The sequence below is a fragment of the Mya arenaria genome, chromosome 4 (genome assembly GCF_026914265.1).
Source record: "Mya arenaria isolate MELC-2E11 chromosome 4, ASM2691426v1".
NCBI lineage: Eukaryota > Metazoa > Mollusca > Bivalvia > Myida > Myidae > Mya > Mya arenaria.
Genome location: NC_069125.1, coordinates 44119195 through 44146126, shown reverse-complemented (window position 1 = coordinate 44146126; position 26932 = coordinate 44119195). Strand labels below are relative to the sequence as shown.

The 26932-nt window shown below is 35.0% G+C and overlaps 2 protein-coding genes across 3 annotated transcripts in view; one reads left to right on the top strand and one right to left on the bottom strand.

Annotated features, from left to right (window-relative positions):
* Nucleotides 1–1225: 1225 nt before the first annotated feature.
* On the bottom strand, nucleotides 1226–4909 carry LOC128229665 (uncharacterized). 2 transcript variants are annotated; one of them, XR_008260114.1, is made up of 4 exons: nucleotides 4801–4909; nucleotides 4357–4449; nucleotides 3626–3762; nucleotides 1226–2690 (listed from the first exon to the last, which is right to left on the bottom strand). XR_008260114.1 is itself a non-coding variant. In XM_052941442.1 (2 exons), exons 1-2 carry the CDS (start codon nucleotides 3783–3785, stop codon nucleotides 2404–2406), a joined length of 447 nt encoding a protein of 148 aa, XP_052797402.1. In that variant the 5' UTR covers nucleotides 3786–3792; the 3' UTR covers nucleotides 1226–2403. The 2 variants fall into 2 exon arrangements, 1 of the variants encoding a protein (XP_052797402.1); XM_052941442.1 differs by lacking the exons at nucleotides 4357–4449; nucleotides 4801–4909 and having other exon boundaries at nucleotides 3626–3792.
* A 14257-nt stretch (nucleotides 4910–19166) lies between these two features.
* LOC128232568 (piwi-like protein 1) overlaps nucleotides 19167–26932 on the top strand; it is a 32818-nt gene continuing 25052 nt past the window's right edge. The window contains exons 1-2 of the mRNA XM_052946211.1: nucleotides 19167–19305; nucleotides 21398–21564. Coding sequence (XP_052802171.1) covers nucleotides 21412–21564 — 153 coding nt within the window. The 5' untranslated portion in view covers nucleotides 19167–19305; nucleotides 21398–21411. The remainder of the gene's footprint in view (nucleotides 19306–21397; nucleotides 21565–26932) is intronic.

Below are 26932 nucleotides of genomic sequence, written 5' to 3'. Positions count from 1 at the left end.
TAGGTTTCAGAAGAGGTCTGGTCGTTTACACAAGTTTGTTTAGAGTGTAAATACAGTGGTCCTTTGAAATCACAAACACATCAAAGTTATATAAAGCACAATCTCGGTTTAATTGAGCTTTATTGCATATCTGCCATTGCCCCTTATATGGATTGAATGGATACGCCAATGCTCCCTAGGGACCAAAAAAATAAATAACAACACTCTAAACGAAGTCCTGGTATTCTTACTTTTTCCGACCCAAAACACAGCACTTAACACCTGTTGGTTTTGAAACGGGGACATAACTGTGATGGTAGATAAGTGCAAGGTCCTTAGGGAGCAAAATAGAAAACAATAGAAAGTATTAAACTAGCAATCTCGATTTGGTTCACTGGTTCGGACTGCTTAGCTACAATAATGACAAATTTAATAATGCCAACGCCTACGATACCGGCTTCAGCGTCTATTTTCAACATATGCAGCATGTTCATTTATCTTGAATGTAAGCTGGAAAAGCAATTGTGTATGTACGTATAAAGCTACAAATATCAACCAAAAAATATTTCGAAGTACACAACCACTGCAAAAAGTTGAGTGTTAAGACTTGGCTATGAATCACTCGTTTGTCGTTTTAGAATTCCTTGTTGTGATGTTAACACTGGTTTAATTAAATGCGTATTTAATACGGTTTTTAAATCGATGCATTTCCTGAAGTACATGTATTCAAGTTCATTCAATTTTCATTTGCATAAGGCAATACAAAGGTATGGATAGGATTAACGCATTTTAAAAATCTTTAAATGTGTTTTGGAACATGAGTATACAGTTTTTGTGGAGAGGCGGCCATATCAGAAGGGGTTCGTAACGTTGACTGGATAGCAAGAACTCCATCCGACATTTTTTAAAGTTAAAATATTCAATATTAAAAAAACCCAAAACAATTATACTCTGGTTTGACTTGGTTCATAAATATAAATAGAAAGAAAGCATAAATAATATATAATACATAATATGAATAATATCTGCATGTATTCCCAAATATATATTTGTTCTTACATCTCATCAAGGTTTAGAACTTAATATTTGCTTGTTATCCAAAACAATATTACATACAGCAAAAAACGAAGACAATATTGAAACTTCTAAAGAAATTTATTTTTAAACTTAACAAGAATTTAACAAGCATTTTAACAAAGAAATAACGAATTTTATGCATATGAAATGTGGTTCATTAAATTAAAAAGACAACAACATGATATAAACAACATGTTTGATTCGTTGTGGAAAAAAATCGATTCATGTTTATATAGATACTTCAGTAAAGCAATAAAAACCAATTTATAGAGGACATCAGGACATGACGGGAATTGACCTTGATAAATCACAAGGACATTAAGGGAATTGACCTTGAGAAAGTCACAAGGACATCACGGGAATTGACCTTGACAAGTCACTAGGACGTCACGGGAATTGACCTTGAGAAATCACTAGGACATCACGGAAATTGACCTTGACAAATCACTAGGACAACACGGGAATTCACCTTGACAAATCACTATGACATCACGGGATTTGACCTTGACAAATCACTAGGACATCACGGGAATTGACCTTGACAAATCACTAGGACAACACGGGAATTCTCCTTGACAAATCACTATGACATCACGGGAATTCACCTTGACAAATCACTAGGACATCACTGGAATTGACCTTGACATATCACTAAGGCATCACGGGAATTGACCTTGACAAATCACTAGGACATCACTGGAATTGACCTTGACAAATCACTAGGACACCACATGAATTGACCTTGACAAATCATTAGGACATCACGGGAATTAACCTTGACAAATCACAAGGACACCATGGGAATTGACCTTGACAAATCACTAAGGCCTCATGGGAATTGACCTTGACAATTCCCTGGGACAAAATGGGAATTAATCTTTACAAATTACAGGGACATCAAATCAATCTTGACAAATCACTAAGACATCTTGGGAATTAGCAATAAGTATGCATGTTTCTCATGTTAGATAGATGCAATGGACATTGAACCAATGACATACTGATGTATGACTTAGCTGAGAATTTGAAACCCGTCAAGATAACAGATATGGCATTTTCGCTGTTCATGCACACAATTTATTTTCTAGAACATTGTATTTTGGAAACATTTTTTAATTATGTTATATAAGCGGTAACACTTCGTGAACTAAAATATCTTAATATTGAAAGGGGTTAAGTGGAAGGTGCATAATTTAATCATTTTGATATATTTTTTTATTTCAAGATTAGCATTTAAGAAGTCGCCTTAACTCTTACTTTGAGTTGCGATGCGCTTTTCTGTTATGTTATCATTTAATGAATATATACGTTGTATTGATTATACTTTAATGAACTCATAAGTCAACTTTAAGACATACTTTGAAAGGCAATAAGTTTGACTACGCTAATGCTTTGGCGGTAAAGAGTCAAACGCTGGCGGTGGTGGGTATGGAGCCTGGCTATACCCGGCTGTTGCCTGACCGTAGGCCGGGGGGTGGCTGATTGTCTCACTGTATGCAGGCGGCTGGAAGTATCCCGGGGGTACTGGCTGAAGACTTGATTGTATGTCGGGGGAGGGGGATACTGGCTTATGTCGTTTTGTGGTGGGTGATAGCCGGGTGCGCTGGGTACGGCCACAGCTGCTATATTTGCATCTGGAAAATGAAAATGTTGCTTATAAAAGATAATATAAAACTTGTATAGATTTTGAATGGTACGATTATTCTGACAGATCACAAAACGTATATATTATTATACCCGGCATCGAAGGTAGTTTAGTCATTAGTTATTAATAGCTGGTAGTTGGGGGTTCCAATATCCTTGGTAATTGGTTATACGAATGTTCAACTACCTGCAATTTGCCAGTTGGAAATTCGAAAAACGACTACATACAAGTTAGAAGTTGATGTTGATTTAAGCTACTCGGCCATTTCCAGTTTGTTATTTGCGAATATCCAACTACCTACCAGTAGTTGTATACAGAGTTTGTCTTGTTTAATGGTAAAAAGGAATACATTTGAATTAACCACTGTCACACCAAATGTATTTTTATGCATGTACACAGATGTAACTTCGCGAGAAACAGCGTTTTATTTGAGTATTTGTTTTCTACATTTCGCCATTTTCTAGATATTGCAACATTTGCAGTTGGTTAACCGCGAATATCTAACTACCAACCAGTTGGTAGGGATGATTCATTTGAATCCCTTATATACTTTCCAGGATTTGGCCGAGACAAACTCCCATTTTCGAAAACATATCAGGTTAAGGGGAGTTTAAGGGGAATTCACTAAATGAAAATACGGGACATATTTATGGTTCTTGTGCACAACACTTCCTGTCATTGCCATCTATATGTATACCAAGTTTCATTTGAATACCGTTAAAAGATTCCAAGATATGGCTATACATACAGGACGTTCAACGCGGCAACTATATGTTATCCCTTCAGAGAGCATTATCAAAAAAATCGTCATCGTAAAACTGAACACTGCGATTGCTACCTGTTACATTTCTTCACGCGTACAATAGTTGACATGTCTATATGTCGACTAGTCGGCTATTACATCGATAGCATTATAACACTTACTCTGGCGTAGTCGTATCATTCTTCTCGGTTTGGTTTTATTTTTCTCCACAAGTACCCAGATACAGATGGCTACAGAAATTAGGAGGATAATGCCTCCAACCGATATCTCGATGATCGCCGACTCAGGCAATGCGTAGCTGGGTGGAAGAAAATTATACATGTTAAAGAGTGTTTCATTATGTACCACAGTAGTGTATACATACAAGAGTGTTGTTCATTAACTCCCATGGTGTGACGGAAACATGGGGCGAAGCTTTACTATGCAATAACTAGCAATACCTTGAATGCGTTTACATATTCATGACAATATTAATAATGATTGAATGATGTCTTTCACAACATGATACAAAGACAACATTGTACAAAAGAGTTACTCCTGCCACACACACCGTGTATGATTTCAATTATTCGGGTAGCGGGTTCAGTAACTGTTACCTGTTCACAAATTCAAAGACGAGCTATAGTGATAACACTAATTTCATTTGTATGCATTAAAAGTACAGTCGCACCTCGTTGGCTCGAACTCCCAGGGATCGACAAAAATATACTTCGAGCCTTGTAAAAATCCAGTTCGTGTTAAACGAGGAATTCGAGACAAGCGAGTTCGAGCCAACGGGGTTTCAGTTCCATTGCTGCCTAACAGTTCTGCTCAATGTTCGAGGTCAAAAAAGAACATAATACAGGTACAAACACGTATTTCGAAAGTTCGTCAATTTCGTGAGATTGCTTACCAACAGTCCACCTCATCACAACAGTGCTGGTCTTCGTCACAAAAAAATGGAAGGTGATGTTGTTGTCGTGATTGCAAGTTATATATCCAGACACTGTATAAAAACATGTACATGTTGATTCATTTCATTCAAATATATACCTTATCAAATATATACCATCAGTTATTTTGCATTTTCTTTTTCGTTTAAGAAAAAAATAATGCCATTTCATGCCATTATTAATTTGGATAAAACGTAAATCTTTAATACTGCACAGATTTCTCTTTACTCTTAAATGAAATGCGAGACATATCTGTTTGTATGCCATCGATCCTTATTCGCCGAACAGTTTTAATTTAATTTATATCTCCGTTTTACTTTTGATATATTATCCACCAAGTAAGAACAAATTATGATATTAAATTATTATTATAAAATTTAAATGGATCCTAAATATACATGTACCTCCACAGAATCCAATCCAAAATGTCACATAATTGATCTTTGTATATGTTGTTTATCTATGTCTAATTTTAACATTAATACACAATATCTCGTTTGAACTGAACTGAACCGATCTCTAGGCTGTATAGCATTTAGATTCCAGAGGATTGAATTTCAGAGTATCACTGTGTGGGAACGGACACCGGATATAGCTCAAAAAGTGACCAATCGATAAGCGTTTGATTTTGACACATCGACAATTTTCTATCATATTTTTGTATTTTATGGTGATATATTTAACAAAATCGAAGAGTTTTGAATTACTTGATACTGTGCAATATACGACTATGATGGAAATGTGTCTCCTCTTTTGTATAATAGCACAATTCTCGCCGAAAGTTTAATGATCGCTCACAAATGTTCAATTATGTGGTACGATTTCAAACATAAATCAACAAATTGAAAATAAGAATAAAAACTGAATCGAGCGATTTCATTGTAATTACATAATCTAGTAATGTGTAACATACCAATATGATATATTTTGCTGTTACGGAGATATTCATACCTTTTGATGCCCTGGCAGTGTACTGGGGATAGATGAAGCAAATAAATAACTGCACAGAGGATAGCTATTGAGTGGACTGAGGATAGTAACGATGTATTAAGAAAAACGAGACTGTGATAATGATTACGGCTATTATCTATACGCGAGCTCGAGTGAACTTGTTCGAGGTTGTCCATATCGAGGGATGAGAGCAAAAACATGCTGTTGTTCTTTGTATCTGTATGCACTTAAAACTGTTTCATTCATACATATTAGTCAACCATGATGTGTTTTTCATAAGCATCAATATCTAAATATTTGAAATACGCCAGTAATTTGATTTATTGAGTAACACAAAACATATGACCGTAGAGTGTATGTGGTGTTTGCTATTCATATATATATATATATATATATATATATATATATATATATATAAGATTGCTTTCAAGTAGGTACGTTTTTGCAAACAGAAAGTCACCAGTAGGGAATGAGATATTGCGATCAAATTTGGAACACGTAAAGCTTTTTTCTAAGCTTGGGTCGATGTTGGTATTACTTAGAACAGAATAATGGTCTCTGCTCGTTCACTTCAGTGAGAAAGAATGTATTGTGGTCAACCCTGATATTTACGCAGCTTGCATATATATACGTTCATTTAGGAGAGCATGGACCAAACTCATGTTAAGTTTGCTCAATAATTTCTTATCAAATAGTACTCTCACTTCTTGCTGATTATTTGAAAGTTCGAAATAGACATATGCATGTATAATGTATATTAACAGTGTTACTATCAATTTTTGTCCCATTTTACATTATCACCAGGACACATATTTCTCAACTTTGAAACTATCCCCAGTACAGTACTATGAACATTTCTAATGGCATATCTTTAGAAGTTTAAAAGTTACATTGTCATTTCTTACAATAAAAATAGTTGAGCTTATTCTTGTGAAATCCTTCGATTCAGATTTTTTTATTTATTCGATATATTTCCTAAAAATAACAATACTTGTCGAGATTCAGTAAGTTTTGAGGTGATCATCTCAGATTTGAAGAAACATTTTATGAGGTCTGCTAAATCGTAAGCACTTAAAGTATACCATAGGCCAAATTTAGCATTCAGCTATTACTTCAAACACTTGCTCTATTGTGGATACGGTAGATATGCGTTAACACAGCAAGATCTTACCTCTGGTAAATTAAAACAACGGCATAATTGTCTGTTTACTTATCACTTTTTGAGCTATATCCGGTGTCCCTTCCCACACAGTGGTATCGATCTTTAGAAGTATTGACATGTATGAACAAACAAAGGTTCATGACTATAACCATTATGGTGAGAAAAAAAGCCTCAATTATGAAGTAGGTTTTGTTTGGTACATCTGTTTGGGACACGTGAATGTTTGGTCATTTTTCACATGGTAAGTAAAGATGCAAAATTACCTTGATTTCATGTTAAAACAGTCAACGGCAACATTCAGAAGCATGTTAAATATATAATGGAACCTTCAGAAACTAGCTTACGAGACAAACGTTTAAAGCCGAACATACATCCAAACATCCTCGCCACCCAGCATATTCATATATACTATACTATAACATATAGGTTATGAAAACGCTGGGATGCCGAGGATGACATGCAATGGGACACACAATGTCACAAGACCATAAACACTAAATAGTCGAAATGGCGTTATCAATAAAAGGGGTACACTGTGATAAGGTTTACCAGGTACTTAATGTTACACTTACATCCCCCTTCACCCACCCCCCCAAAAAAAAAATTCAATGTTTTCAGACTACCCAACTACAAACCTTTTATGAAGCTATGCAAAAAACACAGATGTAAGTTATTTACGTAGATGGAATTTTTTTTCTTTGTTCAGAGCATGAATATAGCATATATATGATGCAAAAAGAGTCGATAGTTAATAGTCCAATATTATGTTATACAAATACAGACAGTTTACGACAAAACTGCAACGATTAAATAAAATTGGCTTATCTTGAGTATTGAATGTATGTATACAGCGCTTTATTGTGTTCTATAAGCATTTGTATTTGTAAAATTCATTAAATCGTATACATATATATATATATATATATATATATATATATATATATATATATATATATATATATATATATATATATATATATATATATATATATATATATATATACATACATGTTGGTCATGCCTTGGACTGATGCGGGACCATTGAGAGAAGAAAGTGAAGAAGTAAAAGTGACATATATGCTTTTATGGGTAGGGGAAAAAGGTTCAGGGAGACCATTCAATGGAACAGTTTGTTACAAAATTAAAAACTTTGGCAATAGACTGTGCATTCGGTGATGGTTCAAAAGATGATATGATAAGAGATCAAATTGTTTTCGGTGTAAAATCTTCAAAAATAAGAGAAAAAGTTAATAACAGAGGGAGAAAAGCTTACATTGACAAAAGCAATACAAATTTGCCAAACATATGAGTATGCACAAACGCAACTCAAAGCAATGGACAGCAATGAACAGTCAATAAATGCTGTATATCCTAGATCACAAGGGGCAACCGCCAGCACGGGTACGTTCGCATCGAGACGATGGACAGGAAGCGCAAAACCCAGGATGACCAAAGAGGGACCTCATCCAAAAAAGGGACCCTCCAGATACACAGGCGACAGATGTGAAAAATGCAACGGGCAACATGGAAAATGGCAGTGTCCGGCATTTGGAAAAAATGCATTATATGCAAGAAAAACAACAATTTTGCAGTGTGTTGCAGAGCCAACAAATCAATCAATGAAGTGCAAAATGAAAGTGACGAAAGTGATTGTGAAAAAGTGTTTGTTGATACCGTTCAATCAAAAGTAACAAATTTGTAGAAAATGGTGTGGGATCAAAGGAAAGGCTCGTGAAATTCAAAATCGATACAGGATCACAGGTAAACATTTTACCTTATTCTGTTTTTCGATCTCTGGGTGTAAAAAGTGCTCTCAAACCTTCGAAATATAAAATCTTTGCATACGATGGTTCTCCATTAAAAACACAAGGTATTGTTTACCTCCACTGTAGTTGTAAAACCCCTGGTCATTCTCAAAATATTAATTTGCATGTAGTCGAAACAAATTCTACACCCCTGTTAAGCCTAAACGCATCAATAGATTTCGGGCTACTCAGATTCACATACTATGAATGCTGTGAACAGCCAATGCTCAAATTGTATGACAAAGCAAAGTATTTTAAAGCAGTACCCTCAAGTGTTTAAGGGAATAGGAACTATCCCTGGTGCATGCAAAATTCAGGTAAATTCTGATGCAAAGCCTGTTGTTCACCCGCCACGTAAAATTCCTGTTGCATTGAAAGACAGATGCAAAACAGAATTAGATCGAATGGAAAAACTTGGGGTCATAGCCAAGTTCAACGAACCTACAGACTGGGTTAACTCCATGGTTATTGTAGAAAAGTATGGGAACAAATTAAGAATTTGTTTAGATCCACATGACTTGAATAAAGCAATTTTACGACCACACTATCCGACAAGGACACTGGACGAAGTATTGCCATTACTTAGTGGGGCGAAATATTTCACAAAACTTGACGCAAGATCAGGTTACTGGGCAATAGGCATTGATGAGGAATCATCATATCTGACAACCTTCAATACAATATGGGGTAGATATAGGTATAAAAGACTACCTTATGGACTTAGACTAAGTGGGGACGTATTCATTCACGCCATTGACGAATGTTTAGAAGGTCTAAACGGCGTCTTTACAGTCGTTGACGACTTGTGTGTATATGGTAGCACACAAGAAGAACATGACCGAAATCTTAAGGCAGTCCTTGAGCGATGTGCACAGAAAGGCATGATATTGAATGACGACAAAATAGAAGTTGGTATGACACATATCCAATACTTTGGCCATTTGATCACTTCTGATGGACTCAAACCAAGTCCAGACAAGATTGATGCTATAAGCAACATGACCCCACCGACAGACAAAGCTGAAGTGCAAACGTTCTTAGGAATGGTTAATTATCTTTCAAGATACGCACCAAAATTATCAGATGTTACCAGTCCTTTAAGAGAGTTGCTTAAAAACAAAAAATGAATTTTCATGGCAGAAACCACATGAGGAGTCATTTAACAATGTGAAAGAAATTATCACTAGACCAGGTCTTGTACTAGGTTACTACGACCCAAAGAAACCTTTGATATTGCAAACAGACAGTAGTCGAACAGGACTAGGTTCTACGTTGTTGCAAGAAGGACAGCCTATAGCATATGCATCGAAATCATTGATATCAAGTCAAAAGAATTATGCGATGATAGAGCTGTAAGGTATATTATTTGGCCTAGAGCTGGAAGGTATATTATTTGGCCTAAAACGTCACCATGACTGGGTTTATGGACGTAAGGTCATAGTTGAAACTGACCATATGCCGCTTATACCGATATTCAAGAAAAACAAGAATAATACTCCAGCAAGGCTGCAACGCATGCTTTTACAAATGCAGCGTTATGACATTGAAGTCAAATATCGACCGGGCAAATAAATACCTATTCCTGATACGTTATCAAGGAAATCTGTACCTGATACATGCCCAAGTCTGACTGAAGACACTGACATACAGGTCAATATGGTTATGGCTAGTTTATCGATAAGTGATCGGAAAATGACAGAAATTAGGACAGAGGCAGACAAAGACTCACAACTTGTACCACTGAAATAAGTTATTATACAAGGTTGGCCTAACAACAGAAAGAATTGTAGGTCAAAAATAACTGACTACTGGAATCATAGAGATGAACTGACGGTAGTTGATGGAATCATTTTGAAGGGAAACAAAGTTGTTATATCAAACTCTCTTAGAAAAACATGTTTAGACATTGTTCATGCAGGTCATTTTGGTATTGATAAGTGCTTAAAAAAGAGCACGAGATGTCATATTTTGGCCTCGAATTTCAGAGGAAATTAAAAGATTAGTTTTGAGCTGTCCAATATGCTTAGAGCATAGAGACTCAAACGCAAAAGAACCATTGCAACCTCATGATATCCCAGAATATCCATGGCAAATGGTAGCCACAGATCTGCTCTCAATAGACACTCAAAATTATCTACTTGTTGTAGATTACTACTCACATTTCTTTGAGATAAAAGAATGACCAAGCTTGAAAAGTCGTACGGTTATCAGCCATATGAAAGCCATATTTGATAATGGGCCATGCTATTCATCAGGAGAATTTCCAACATTCTCTAATGAGTGGGCCTTTAAACACAAAACGAGTTCCCCAAACCACCCATCAGGAAATGACTTTGCAGAAATGTATGTAAAAATATGCAAAAAAATCTTAATGAAAGGCAAAAGGTCAAAAAAGATCCTTTGATTGCCATTTTAGAGTACAGGTCCACTCCTCTCAATACTGGCTACTCCCCTGCAGAATTGTTAATGGGAAGGCAATTAAGGTCATTTTTGCCAACTCAGAAAATGAAACTACATCCTCAGTATATTTCTCCACAGAGAGTTAGATCTAAATTGGCAAAACATAAGGAGAAGACAAAGTCTTTTATGATAAAAATGCTAAAAAATTGCCGATTCTGAATGTAGGTGATTCAGCTAGACTTCAGGGGTCTAATAACCGTTGGCGTAAAGCTGTTGTGACTGAAAAGAAAAATTATCGCTCGTATGTTATGAAAACGGAGGATGGTGCTTGTTATAGCCGGAACAGAAAACACCTTTTAAAAACAAATGAGCACTTTATTTCACAACCAGATATTGACTTTCAGGGTAACGGCGAAAATGAAAATTCAGCACAAGCTGAAACTCCCCCTGTGACACCCTCGAACTTTGATAATCAAGATTTGTCACCACGTGAAAATGTTCACACGCCAAATTCTCCAACCAAGCCCGTGAATGAATCTGTCAAGCCAGTGTATATCACAAGATATGGCAGACAGGTTAAACCCAAAGTGATTACTTCTATGTGAAAGTGTATTGTTTCAATTATAATCACATTTGTTTTGATAAACTATTGTTTGTATGACATTTAGCAGGAAAATTTACAGTAATTGTTTTCTGATGAAAATTGTTATCATATTTATGTAATGTTGAGTGAAAGGAATTTTATTAACACTGTGAACTTTGCGGTTGATTAACAGAACAGACGTTTCTAGACAACAATATGAACTGATAAAAATAATGACACACGATCATTTGTTTTTATATATATAAATTTAAGAATTATTTAAATTAAATTAAAGAAGGGAGATGTTCTGATATTTAATGTTTAGCTTAAGTCATATGATACTCCCGCCTCTAGAGTTTAAATTATACTGTTATACTGCTAGCAACACAGTTGTCTTGCTGCGTTCTTGGTGAACATAATGTAGATGAATAAATGGAATACAAAATTAAGTTTTATTGTTATTCCATAAACACCAAACATTAAAACAATAGATATTAAAATTAAATGGTGTGTGAAAAGTGAAAATATATGATTTACAGTGATAAGACGCCATCGGAATTTAAAGTAGAACTCTCGCTGGTCGGATGTGTCTTTCTTTAAGACATCTGCGTTGGACGCCGAACGACTAACGACACTGTCACCTTTCGCCTAGGTTGTGTTTGGTTTACCAGGAAGGAAACTGTTCACATAAAGGTAAGAAGATCGACCCAAAATAGCGCAGGGAAGTAGCTAGCCATATATCCATGTGGAGTTATAATTGTGGTAGGGGTGGTTTGGGGGCATGCCTCCCTCCGAACATTTTGAAAACCATGGTGCAATCTGGTGCATTCTGGACGTTGTTAGGTGCTGTATTTAGTCCTGGAGAATGGACAGTTTTAGGATCATGTAGTCATTACTCAAGTACGCATGCTGCCACTTTAGCTGATTTTTTATTTGATTTTTTTGTCAGAATCATGTGGATTCAGCCGCGTATGCAGCAACGAGCCTAATGGCGTATAATTATAATATTTAAAGACGTTATGAAAAGAAAATAATACAAACAAATAAGTTAACATGTAACTTAATCCTTGCGGATAGCGTCTGAAAATATCAAATGTGCATGTACATACACACTTTTAACTTTTAATATGTTGTATAATATACACTACTCAAACTCTAAAATAGACAATAGGTTAAATTTCATTACATCCCTTTAATCATAAACTCTATTGCATGTATTGTATATTATAAACTGATGTTGGACACTTTAAAAGCATTTGTTAATCTGATTTAACACAGTTATCATGTAACCAAAACTTTGTGCCTTTGTGAAATAAAATATCACAATGTCTGACTCTATCAAAGGCTTTGAATATATCACAGAATTAGGCCCTGATTTATTTTCCTTGATCGAGTGCTTGACAGAAAGAATTAATGATAAACGGACACTAACAATGTAAATGGACCGACTGGACCGACATGTAAATGGAGTCGTCACTTTTAGAAACATTTAATGTCGATCCTAAAATCTATCAAGTTTAAAGGCAGTTTTCTGTATCCCAAATTATAAATAGACATCTTTGGCACGTATGTTATCCTTTGCTTAACTGATATCTGGAGGATAACATAGTGAAAAGAACCTTTGAAGATGTAATATACAGCACTGACGACTCATAGACCACCAGAACCTTAACTTGTCAGCAGTAATGCCCATAGGTCGGCACTGAGGTCTTTAAGTCGTCATTTATTTTTATTTTTAAAAAAACAACAATGAACCTGTCAACTTACAAGTATTGAACATTGAATCATGAAGTTATGTTACCAAAACGCAAGCACTTAACAATTTTCATTAACTAAACAATATCGTCGCTTTACCCCCCCCCCCCCCCCCAAGCTATTTATAACCTAACATAACACAAACTGACATTCATTTTGAAAAACAACTTATTAACAACAAAGTAAATATATGATTGCCAAGTTCATGTTTATGCAATACATATCTCTCTATATATATGTACACAAGTTTTTTTTATTATTTACTCCACATTAACAGAGTTTAATTTTCTGTTTGTTTTTTTTGCTTCTTCCTTTTCTTTCTTTATCTTCTCTTTTTCAGCATTTGTTTTTTCTCTCTCTTACTTTTTCATTCTCATTTCTTATTTTTCTTTGCTACTGCAATAGCCCGCTCTATTTTTTTCAGTTCCCTCTCCTCTTTGTTTCTCCTGATCCTCTCCTCTTTCTCCTTCTTTTGATTCTCCTTTTCAACTAATTCCTCCTGTACTTCCTGTGAGGTCAATATCCTGGCCTTTTCTTTCCGTTCACGGAGGCTGATTTTGGCTTTGTATCAAAACATGGCGTAACAAGAATTGCAGCTAGTGATTATCTGAAATTTTGTTTGAAATACGTTTTATAAAACCATACAGTAGAAATGTAGCAAAGACTTTTGTAAATGGTCGCCTAGATAACGTTTTATTGCTTCAAACATTTAACCAACATTATTACTTATGAATTCAATGTTACATTACTCTTATCAATGTTTTTTATTAAAACTATCAAGTACATACTCATATTTATAACATACATCTTAGTGAATTTCCTTGAGAAAATGATTATTGATAATTGTGTACAAGGTTTTGTTCATTTATTTTCAAATTGGTATGTACAATAAATGTACATGTAGTTACCTCTGAAGTTGACTTCTTTGTGTGTCTGATATCACTACAATGATAGGCGCGAAGGGTCAAGACTTTATATAAAGGAGCTCTTAACATAATTGCTGAATTCATGCGAACGTTTTTAAGTGATCATTGACAGTTCAAGTGTTTGATTAATGAAGACGGACCGTCCCCGTAAAGTACAAGCTTTGTGATTCTTCAGCCGTTGCTGCTATTCAATCAAACTCACATGATTAACATGTCATCCGCTGTTTATTAAAAAAAAGCTGGACTGGCGAGACACCTACTTCACCTTTATTAATGTAAATAGATTAAATCTTAATTATACAAAACGCTAGGTCGAAACCAAATTTATTTGATGTTAGTTTTACTCTATCTGGATCATTGAAACATTGTCGAATACAAAACATCATGATGTCCTTATTCAAAAAGACAGAGACGTCGGTATTCTTAACCAAATGTTTTTGAGTAACGTGAGCTGATATGCACCCTTTCATGATGAAGAGCAGCAAAATAATATAGCAAACTATTTAATGAAAAGACTAACTGACCATTGCATTTTCATTGGTTCCCGCCAAATATGAGGATGTTATCAAGATCACAGTCGTGTTACAACTCACATGATTAACATTAATAAAAAAGCTGGACTTGCGCGACCCCTACTTTATTGATACATTAAATCAGTCCCCGTAAAGATTCTTCATTCATTGCTGCTATTCAATATCATCCGCTCAAAAGAGTTGGACTGGCGTGACCCCTACTTTATTGACTACGCAGGGCTATTTATAACTGATGATGTCATTATGCAAATTTGACTACGGAGAGGCCCCTATACTACTTATGTGGCGTTTACAGGCCCCTTCTTATGGTAAGGTCCCCCCGGAAAACTTTTGGTAAAAATTACCATTGGTGGTATTGTGCCGCCTGTCGCGCTCACACAGCAATGCACGGTAATGTGTTCATTGGTCGCTGCCGCGACCGAATGAGCATGTTTTTGACTGCTTGGGACAACTACTCTCTGGCCAGCCGATTTGTTTAAATTTATTGCCGCCTCATCGCAGTTAAATATAAGGTGTGGTTTTTCATCGAGTTGATTAGCATTGAGAGTCTCCTTCAGGATCGTAAAATATTCTCTAATGGAATGAACATTCCCCATGGTGACTCGACCGCGCTCCAGGGAGTCCGGTCTTCGCAAACGGAGTTCGGGGTGCCGTTGTTTAAATCCTCGCCACCACTTTTTCGATGGTCCTGTTTTCTTGAAAACGTCACCCTTTCCACGTTCCTTCGCTATACACCACGCAAACCCAGTTACCTGTCCTATTGTCAAGGGGAAACCTCGCTTTGCCATGTACTCAATATAATGTACCAGAGACTCCTCCCCCTCTTTTGTTAGGACAGTTTTATTTCCCCATTTAACGTTTAGCTTAACTCGTCCTTTAACACGATCCGATAAGGACAATCTTGGAACTCCATACTTCTTGGACGCTGCCGACACAAACGCCCACTCTTTGCAGCGTTGTAAGCAAGAGTCATATTTTATAGTGACCATTTTCGACCTTTCTTCTTAACTGCTTTTGCGGAACCTGAGTCCATGTCTAAAAAATACGCTTGTTATAAGTACTGTTATATTTTAAAACTATTGCTATTCTAAATATACATGGTTATCATTTTATCGATAAAATCATATTTCTGTGTAAATTTGTTTACGCCTTATCATTATAACAGTACGAAGATATTTATTTCAAAATGTTTTCTTGTTAATTTACGTTTGTATTTCGAAACGTCTATATTCATAAACACGAAATGTTTGCCTAACAATTCAACCATAGAAAATGTGCCCTAAACGCTTTATTTTCGAAATTTCCTGTCAGTATGAAAACATGCTGATTCATTAACTCTGGTTTATAGGTTAATTGAGGTACTTAACCCTTTTCATTTACACGTTGGGTCAACCCTAACCAATGGTATTTCACGAAAAGAGATATGAGTCTTAATTTCATAGCTGTTATTATAAAATTGCCTTTAATCATATTTACTGAGATATGAAGTACAACACACTTAGAAAAAGAGCGATCGCTTCATGTCACATTAAGTGGGTACATTAAAGCAATTGTATTTTTCTTACTAGAATAAATAAAAGCAAATACAATATAAGGAAGAACGTATTTATTTTGCAAATAACATCAAATGGCCAAAACTAAAACACGCGGAAGACAATTTCCATCTCCCCAGCATATCTTCTAAAAGGCGAAGTTTATTGTCCTAGACACGGAACCCAATGCTGATGTCTTGCATAGGTCCAGTTCTCCGTGAAAAACGCTCTGCTGGACCTTTGGCTCGGACGTAACATGTTTGCGGAATACAATCATGACTGAAAACCTGTGTGATCTTGCGTGCGTCTTCACGCCTGAGGTTAGCAACTTTCTTGCTACAGTCCCCTGTCTTGGTAGACAGCAACTGCATGCGTGTCATGTATATTGTCCTGTTCTGGTTTGCAATAATAAACTGGTCCAACTTTTAGTTCGCGTGCACCGTGGTGGTGCATACCAACAGCATACAGGTTCCCGAGAATTACGTTGTTTATTCTGAAACAAGGATTCATTACCTTACAGTAAATAATACTTTTTTGTGATACTGGTTAGACGCAGTATGAACTGCATGTATATAATTTTAGTAAATTAATACGTATGTATACCCATCTGCAAGCGCATTAAACCATATAAGATAAGAATCTTTATTCAATTACCACAAATAAAACACAAAAAAGTAAAGGACTTTAAGTCGTCACCAGGGACCGTAAGTCGTCATTTTATTTGCTTCAAAATATAACGTTCGTGGAGGCTTTTGGTGGTGAAAGGGAGAGTAATCTCATGTGGATAGTTATTCGATAAGTGCGCCACGTGTTTAATTTACATATCAAGCGTCTAAACTACCAAGAGCGTTCGTTCGCCCAACCCATATACAATAAGCTACACAACGTCTCCCGGTTCAGCGGATTGGCGTGTTTATAAGGCACATTTTCTATGGCTTATTATTCCAAAATGAATATACAATGCTATACATCAAAGAAACTGATAAACAATAATAAATATTTACCTTTCAAATAATGCGCGCCTTAAAACTGTTTGATCACGTGACCGAGAGAGAAGGATTTACCAATAAAAACGACGACTTAAAGACACTGACGAGTTAAGGTTGCTTTACGTTAGTTGGTTGACAGTCAAATATTTTGGGAGAAACCGAGATTGGATCGAGAGTCGTTATTATTAGTCGGCGCCCTTATTTGTATTACTTTAGAAATATTCCAACTTAGGGACTAGATCATAAATTGCAGAACGATGCTTTCAATAGTTTTCACGTTGCATGATAAAATATGAAGTTAAGTTTGTTTTAAAAACTTTACACTTTAATTGATAATGAAACCTTAAATTATAACAGCCCTGCATATCAATTTGAAAATTTTGATTTTAAATACCAACTCAATCATAACAACTCGGCCATCTCCGAGTTAGATACAGGCCGAGGTGTTCCGATTGATATCAACTTCCGCCCGAAATAGATGAAGGCTACACGGTACTATCACAATATCCTTAATGTTTGTAAACCTCCTACGCAGTAATCTCCCTTGGTGACAGCACAGCAAAAATGCTGAAAAATTAACCTTGAGCTTAATTGTTTGTTTTGAAAATGTCATTCGAAAGATAATTCAGATAATTCCTTCTTGATGTATAGTATTTTTTTATCCCATTCTATATACTCATATGAGTGAAATGTGTTACATAAACTTATACAAAATATAAAGCAAGGAATTGACATAACATGCCGGTACAAATAAAAGGTGAATTTCATGCTATTGAAATCTATGTATTAGGCCATTGACTCTATTTCTTCCGAAGAAACGTATGTATATTTTTGTTATAATTTAGTTATAACCGGAGGATTAGCTTGGGAAAAAACAACAGAATATATATAATTCCGGGCTTAAACTATTGTAACAATATTATTAACCATAATGTCCTTCGAGCATATGTACACCCAACATAAGCAAAAATATTATCATTGAAATAATAACCATTTTGGGTTATCTACATGCACGTTTTTCTTCTAATTTCATTGCGCCGACTTGATGCTATGCATCAACTTTCTTCTTGTATAACATTGTTTTAAGTGAAAAAGTTGATATACATGTTTATGCATGCATTCAATGATCTTACTAATCTAACGCTCAGCAGGGAAATGGAAATTAATCTGTAGTTGCTGGCGTCCTGATGGTCGTCTTTTTAAAAATTGCACTGACATGAGCGAGTCCGACAGTTCTTTTTACACTTCGATCCTTTAATACAACGTACACCATTAATTAGGCCAGGATCACAAGTTTTACCCATTTTAAGAAATCGCAGGCAATCTTCAGATTGAAGTGGAGTCATATTAATAGAAGCACGGACCTATAAACCATGGTTTATAGGTCCGTGATAGAAGACAGGGTTGGTGAGTTGGCGTTACTGTGAAGGAAGGAACGTGGTGATTTGTACTATCGAGATTGCTTAATTTGTGATTGGAAGAAAGTGTTCAGAATGTTTGCTTAATGTGTGTAACGCGTATTCATACAGCTGATTGTTTTGTCTGAGTGACGGACTGTTTGTGTAGCGGTGATTTTTTTATAAGTCAGTTTCCAGAAATCCGTGGCCCTGGTTTGCTTGATGGTCATGCAACCGCAGTGCTTTTGTCAGTTTCAAGATGTTAAAGTGATCTTGTTTTGCTGAGAGTGTTTAATTGTGTTTGGTTGAGTGGTAAAAAAAATCAGTATTGCTGACAAATAGTTGATTTTCAGATAAAAGTATTAATTATAATGTAGTCCTACGTGTATGTTGAAGCTTCATTTACACGTATGAAAAGCCGTAAAACTGGAATTACTAATTAAAAGACAATTGCACAGGGTGGGGCAATGATTGAGTACGAGCAATAAAGGGGTCCCTTACCAGTATACGGTGTTTGAGACCGTGTTACACGGAACTCGTTTAGTGTTAATTGTGCATGCAAATCGGTCAATCAACTATAGTAAATTTAGTTGTCTTTAACCTAGTCTAGTTTCAAGTTTCACGTCTATATTCATTCGGAACTCCTCGGCCATTTTTTTTGAAAAAATGGCCGAGGAGTTCCGAATGGTCTATATTTGGAAAATAGGTAAACAAAGTCTTGATCATCTCGACGTATGCATTTGTCTATCAAAGCGGCTTGACGATTGAGAGGAAGTTTTAACAGATAAATCGGATATAATATACCGGATAGAGGTTTTGTTGTTGTTGTTGATGTTGTTTAAATCTTGGAAGCCCTCTGCCTCTGATAAAGTTAAGGTTAGTAATGACATAGATTTGATTTACCTAAGTTTGATTATATTTGCCAAAGGAAATGTAGATGAGCTTTGAGATAAAAATCACTGATCTAAAGCGAAAACAGCTGAGCTGTTCAACCATTTCAAACGATTTTCAGAAATTGAGATGTCAATCTCGACTCAAAGTCAATGGGCGTTCAGGGTAACCTCTTTAAAATATAAAAGCCTTTTATGATTCCTTGAAATGTCACAACTCTCAACCTTGGGTTTTGTCCTCAGAAAAGGGACAGGATGCATTTAAAGGCATCAAAGCGAGAAAAAGATATTAGATTTAGACATTCTATTGTATCATGATAACTAGAGCACCATACCAACACAAACTCGTTCCACTATAAAGTCGTGCCATACATGGAGAAGAGGATTATATAGTACAGTTTCTTTATTATTTATCTCTAATCCAAATAATTGTAAGTTGGCAGATTTTTTTACGATTTTTGATAATTGGCAAGAATCTCGTATAATACATGTATTATTTTAGATTAGGGATTGGAAGAATCCCGCATAAAACGTCTATTATTTTAGACTACTGTATCACATGTACTGCTTGGTCTAAAATAATAGATGTTATATGCAGGTTTCTTCCAATCCCTAACAGTCATGGCCGAAGTGTTCTGATTGTTGTGAAACTGTGAACCGCAGCCTTTATACCATTATGTTTTGAAAGTATAAAATGAAGAAAAACACATCAAACTCACAAAAATTTGTTGGATATTTATTGTTTTGTGTACGTAACTAATATAAAATAACATTATCTGATAATATTTCTTGTTTTTATGATATTTCATAGACGCAATATGCTTTAACCTGGAATCCCATTCGGAATAACTACCCACTTTTGGTACAAAACAATTTGTACATGAAGGCACTAACCTATAATAGGCATACCTCTTGCCATCCTCAAAGAACATCATAGAACATTTTGATGATTTTTGTTCTTGACAGAATTGAGAAGGGGATACACAACAAATTTCAAAATGATTAAAATTAGAAAAGTACCCTAAACACTCATTAATGTGGCTAGATCAACCATACCAGAAAGGCACCAACTAGAACCTGCCCATCATTTTATGCTCATATATTATTTTGATTTTGATTTAAATGTTGTTTCCTGTAGAAACATTACCGTAAGTCATAAAATAAATGTCTGGTTTCAATTTTCAGCTGCACTGTCACAAATTGACAGTTTTGATATTTTTCCATCAATTCAGTCATATAAGATAACTCAAAACAACATATTTCAATTATGCGAAACACTGCCCAATACTTAAAATTTGTTAAAGCATTATTGACGCTTTTTAATAGCCACCAAACCTCAATTTTGATTAAAAATATGCAGAACTGCAATCTTATCTTTAGTCAGCCTTCTTATAGCACTGGTTTTAAGCTAAAATTGGCTTTTTCCAAGACAAAAAAATAAATTAAGTTGTAAAACAGGCAACCTGTGAGAGTGCAGCTTAAAACATTGAATATCTTCTGATATTTTTAAAACCCATACAAATGGCCACATAAAATGGCTGCTTAGCAATCATCTTTGACTTAACCGCGGTGAGAATGCCAATATCAAAAATAGAAATAAACAACAATGCTAGGCAGATTAGAAAACGGAAGTTGGTTTAATTTTGTTTCTATAAAAAACACCAACTTCTCCATACATTTTGGGTCATTTAAAAAAGAGCAATCAGCAAAAAAACCCCATTAAATTCAGAATTTTATTTCACATTTGAGAAAAAAAAGTTTTATCACTGTGAAAGGGCCTAATTTGAACTCCAAATTGGTTTGAAGAAAAACACTGTAATTATGTTACACCTGTCGTTAAAGGTTTATAACTGTTGAATCATTTTTATCCTGGATGTACCGATCGCTGGTGTATTGACATACACCGAGAGATATTGTAAACAAACTGAGGGATACCGGAAATGCTCTTCAGGAACTAGATATTCGGATTACTGCGGTAAATCGGTAATCACCGGTGATTCAAACTTTAGAGATTATTAACTTCTGTACTTTCAATATTTACTGATAGAATATGATGAATACCGGTATCTTTATTACAGTTCCATTTTGAGCCATGACGGGACGTGCTAGGGGTAGGGCAAGGGGTCGAGCCCGGGTAACAGCAGATGAACCTGCCCCTAGGCCAGGGGAGGGTCCTGTGCAACAACAGCAACAACAACAACAACAGCAGCAACTACCACAGCAAGAGTTGTATAACAGACAAGCAGTAAGTTATTTCTTCTTGTCCTATTGAATGCCATAGCAGAAATTTCTTAATGGCCATTGTCAGATGACCAGTCTTAGTAATAAGCATTTAAAGATGAACATCAAAATGAAACTGATCATGATTTTTAAACTGTAGTGGAAGGTTGTCATAAAAATACGTTTTTAATGCTAATAAATGCTATATCTGTCTATCAAGCCAGGCCTTTAGGGCATATTTGTCATGTTCCTGTATCAGCAGTTGTTGTATGGCAGAAGAATGATTGATAGTTAACATCACAGCATACACAATATAGAAACAATTTTTTTTGATTTTTTAAGCTTATGCTCTGGTCACTTACATGCAAACTATCAAAGCTATCACTTTCAAACTTTGGAATACCTGTTCACTATCAAATGTATGTATGAGGATAAAATTAGACAAGCATTCAGCACCTGCAAGCGGTGCTCTTGTTTTAATTGTACTTGTATAAACCTCTGAAAAGCAATAATGACAGACCATATTCACAGTTTACCTCCTTTTTTAACTACCAGTAATTGGCACCACAATGGAAGACCCATTGGAGCATTTTAAATAAATAACTTTAAAGTACCTTATAGGTGTAAAAATTTGAATAAACAAAACAGTACAAAAAAAACATGAAATGAATATAAATGACTAAATAGTCTATGTACGATGACTCTGCCTATTTGGGCATGAATTCCTCGCACTCAGAGTGACTGCCAGCTAATTTTTCAAAATTGATAATAATCAGCTGGAGCTGTTGGCTATTTTAGCTACCCATTAATCTCACTCTGCATTTGATTGAACTTCAATTTCAGAGGATTTACACCGTGTGTACACCACATGATAAATTGCGTCTCAAATGCTACGTCAGAAAGCAATATTTTGCTTCAAATGAAGACTTTAAACAAAGATAACTTCTCTGTCTCTTCACCATATTAAATGAAACATACGGTTGAGCAGTCTATGCCACTTATGGGGCCTAGCCTTCAGTCTTTTACCAGAGTTTGATTGAGAGTTTAGTTACTTAGAACACTTTGACAAACCTTTTCACAATAAAGCCATCTGACGGAGCGCTGTCAAAACAATATATGGGAACAGGTTTGTCGAAGTTTTTGATAAAACAAATCACCTTATCAAACTTCGGCAATAAGACGAAGGTGGGGCTGAGGCTTTAAGCGGCATAGACTGCCCTTTGTTTTATTTTAAATGGTGTAGTAAATTCCTGTATTCCTCCATAATTGTAAATTGTAAAACTTAAGAGTGACATTGACCTTTGAACAAAATATATGGTTCTTGAGCATGACAAGTCTTTCAGCATCTTATTTACCCCCCCCCCCCCCCCATTTCCGTACATAAGGAACAGACACCTTCATGTGAGGATAAATTTCATTTGTTTCTGTTTTGTTCCCATAATTACCATACAATGTAAATATTGATATAGTATTATTTGTATATTACAGTATACAAATTAACTAATAATAAAAACATAAGACAATTCTATTCTTAATTATTACAATCATGAAAAACACAAAAATATACAGCAATTAATATCCATATTGATTTATTATTTCATTCATTCATTCTTCTTTCAATTTCATATAATGTTAAAAAACGTTAAAATAATAAAGCATAAAACTCTTCTTCTTTCTCGTTAAGAAATGTATTTACTTTTAAAAAATAAATGATGTATTTTGAAGAACTGCATCTAAAGAAATTAACTTGACCCTTCAGAATTCAACTTCACAAGCCCAGATAAGATCAAACAGGGCCAATTAGTGATGGCTAGGCTAGGAGATTCCCATTAACTTCAGCTGAAAGCCTGACCATCACTAATATATATTTGCCCTCTTTGATCTTATCTGGGCTGGGATCCGGACCAAAATTTTTATTTTGGTTTTATCTTTGCGTTTGTAATGTTTGAGCTTAACAGGCCATTGAAAATACTGAATACCTTAAAATAAATATATTTATAGCATATAAATTATTTCAGTGCATATATTATGAAGCACTTATGTATTTTTGATGTGCTTGTATTAAACTAATTGTATGTTTGATTTTATGTTCATGCATTTCCTTTTTCAAATTGTTAATAAATCAATAAGAAATATGGAAAAAACAACAACATATATTATAGTTTATATTAAAGACAACAACAACGACCCGGGACATCTTTGAATAAGCCGGGACTTTTACTGATAACTGTCTATATCGCTAATTGGATATAGCCGGGACCGTTGTGGTCGGGACCTTATAGCTTGTAACTGCCGAGATCATTTTTTGAGAAAAGCTGGGACTTCGGAGCTCGGGACTCTATACGCTCGTTACTGCCAGGACTGCTGATTGAGAAAAGCCGGGACCGCTATGGCCGGGACCTTACCTGATAACTGCCGGGATCGTTAATTGAACATAGAGATTGAGACAAGACAAACAAACGATTACAGCTTCTTAATCATATTTGCATATTGTAATATCAACAATGTTTAATAAAACAAATTAGTTAATAACCAGGCCCCAATTTCTCGAAACTACTTAAGTCCCCTATAACAGGATTAAGCTAAACTCACTATTTTTGGTTTTTCAATAATTTGCAAAATATTAAATTCTTTTAAAGATTTTTATACTTTAGATAGGAAGTAGGTTTAATATAATTACAATAAACCATTTTTCATTTATCAAAATCAATTAAAGTATGTATTTGGGCTAATTGAAATAAGTCACTTAAGCCTGTTAAGCTTAAGAAGTTTCGAGAAATTGGGGCCTGGAACAATTACATCTGAAGGATAAGAATAAAAAAACATTTGTTTCAAATAATAAAAAAGTATAAGATACAAATGATTTATGATTATATTTAAAATTTGAGCGCATATCATCTGTATTTAGAATGCTTAACACCTATCATATATTGAAAATACAATAAATGACAAATAACTAAACAATGAAAGCATCGGTAGTGTACGAAATTGGCACATGGAATAATGTAGGTGTATTTTCACATTCTGTCTTAATATTCTTGTTGTTTGGTGATGATGTTGGCGAATTAGAGATAATTATGTTTTCTATTTGTAACTGTCCGAAATGTAATCATCATAGCAAGTTCCATTAATATTTGTATTTTTTTCGCGAAAATGCTTTTCCGAACTATTGATATTTTGGACTCAGGTGCAGGCAGTACATTTTCGAAATTGGTAGGTTTCTGTTTCTTTATGCCAATTGTCTTTTAAGTATATGTTCTATATCTCATATGGTCTGAGATGTTTTGACCCCAGATAAGGATTATTAAGTTCCTTTTATTTTGTTGGCTAGTTGTTTGATTGCCAATAGATTTTTTGCAGCTATGATGTGTTAACACGTACTGGTTGATGGACATTGACACATCTCTAAGAGGATTAAGGTGACAGTGTATTTCCTGTCACATACATGTACACCACTAACCATAAAGGCGTTCATGTCAGGCATCAATCGCATGCCGCCAAAACCACTGATGTCAATTACTAATACCGCGATCCTGGCTGTAATGGTCCCGGCAAATATACTGCCTGGATCACAGAAACGCAGGGACAGCTGAGGTCGGGACTCTTATAGCTCGTTACTGCCGGGATCGCTGATTGAGAAAAGCCGGGACCACTATGGCCGGGACCTGATGAATAGCTGAATACTGCCGTGATATTCATTAAGCCCATTTAGTCATGTCCTACCTTAAATCACTTGTCTTATTTTATTGTTTTATGAGTCATGTGTTTGAGACCTTTCTAAAATGCATTTTTTTCGTCGACGAGTTTGATCTTTTTTACAATTAATCAATAAAGACTCTGAAAACGAACTGATTTTATATTTAATGCCTTTGAATAAGAATAAAAGTAATGTAATATACAATCGCCCATGAATATGATTTAACTATGATGCTTCACAAATTTGGATACAACTATGTTGACCATGTATTAAAGCGGATTTGAATACATATGTTATATAACTATTTAAAAACTTATCACTCTTATTTGTTTATTATTCATTTTCAATCCAATACTTAGCTATGCTTATAGTTTATATGTATTAGTGATACAATAAGATTATCTACTCCTAAAGTGTCAATCCTAAATGGCCCTGGGCCAATAACAAAATACGAAGGAAATTGGCCCCTACTGTGACACCATTGCTATAGAAAGCAGATGCACAACAGGGGATTATCAGTTAATCAGTTTTATATGCTAATTGATTTAAAGGGACTGTCTCACAGATGAAAAAATAGGGGAAAAAAAATTGTCGAAAAATGACATAAACTTGGCATTGATGTGTACAATGCATTGAAACTTAATTATTGAAGTACCACATAGTTTACAATTTATTTAAGTTTAGCAGTTATTCCTTTTTTTCCATTAAAAAAAGTTACTGGGTATGTCTACCGAGTAGAATTCATTCCTTATGCGTGATTGGCTAGTCGGCGTTATCCGATATTACGGAGGTAGGTTTATAGCTTAATTATGTCACCCTAGTTGTGTAAGCCTTGATAGCTCAGTTGGGAAGACGCCAGACTTCGATTTTGGCGACGCAGGTTCAAACTCGGGCTCCGACACATTCTTTTTTAACATTTTGGTACCTTTATTTTACATTTTTTACATCAAAGCGTAACACATTCTATTAGATAATTGTCCTGATATTCGTTACAAAAACATCTTTTTTGGTGCCAATCTGTGACACAGTCCCTTTAAGTGTTATTAAACACTAAACAGTGTTAGATAATTATCATCATAGTCTTAAATCAAATTGTCTTTTTAACCATACAGTTCGCATAGAAAATGACCATGACGGTAAATGTTGTCCAAAATTACAAATAAGAGCCAAGTTGTAATTGCTATAAACATTAGTATGGAATGTGTCACATCAAGGGCCAATACACAAATGTGACAGTTTCATGTAATAAATGAGCGCATCCTTTTAATCATCTGGTAATACCTACAATGCTTCTCTGTGAACTCAAAATATTTTTGTAACTTAGTTCCTTAATATTATATGCTACTGTTTCATTGATTAAATGAATATTTACAGTGAGCAAACATAAATATAGCTCATTTTCAGAGACATCAACTTATATGACATATGCAATCTAATGCATTGATTCATATTTATAAACATAACAATATCAATAAACATCTATTTTCATAGAACATTAAAAAAAGTTAAAATTATGGAAAACATTTCTTTGAGGAATAATATATCACATTGTCAAGGGTAAAGGCAATTGAAATATAACATTTTCTGCTTTATTTGTTTTCTCAACAAAGAAACTTTAAAGCATACAAGTTCATTTTAAAGAAAAGAATAATTATGTACAGCCAATGAATGCACCCGCTTTTACGGTACATTAAAC

Coding starts and splice junctions, on each gene's coding strand:
- LOC128229665 (XM_052941442.1), bottom strand. CDS start 3,785: ATGTATAATTTTCTTCCACCCAGCTACGCATTGCCTGAGTCGGCGATC. Junction 2,691..3,625: donor AATGATACGACTACGCCAGA/GTAAGTGTTATA, acceptor TTCATTTTCCAG/ATGCAAATATAGCAGCTGTG.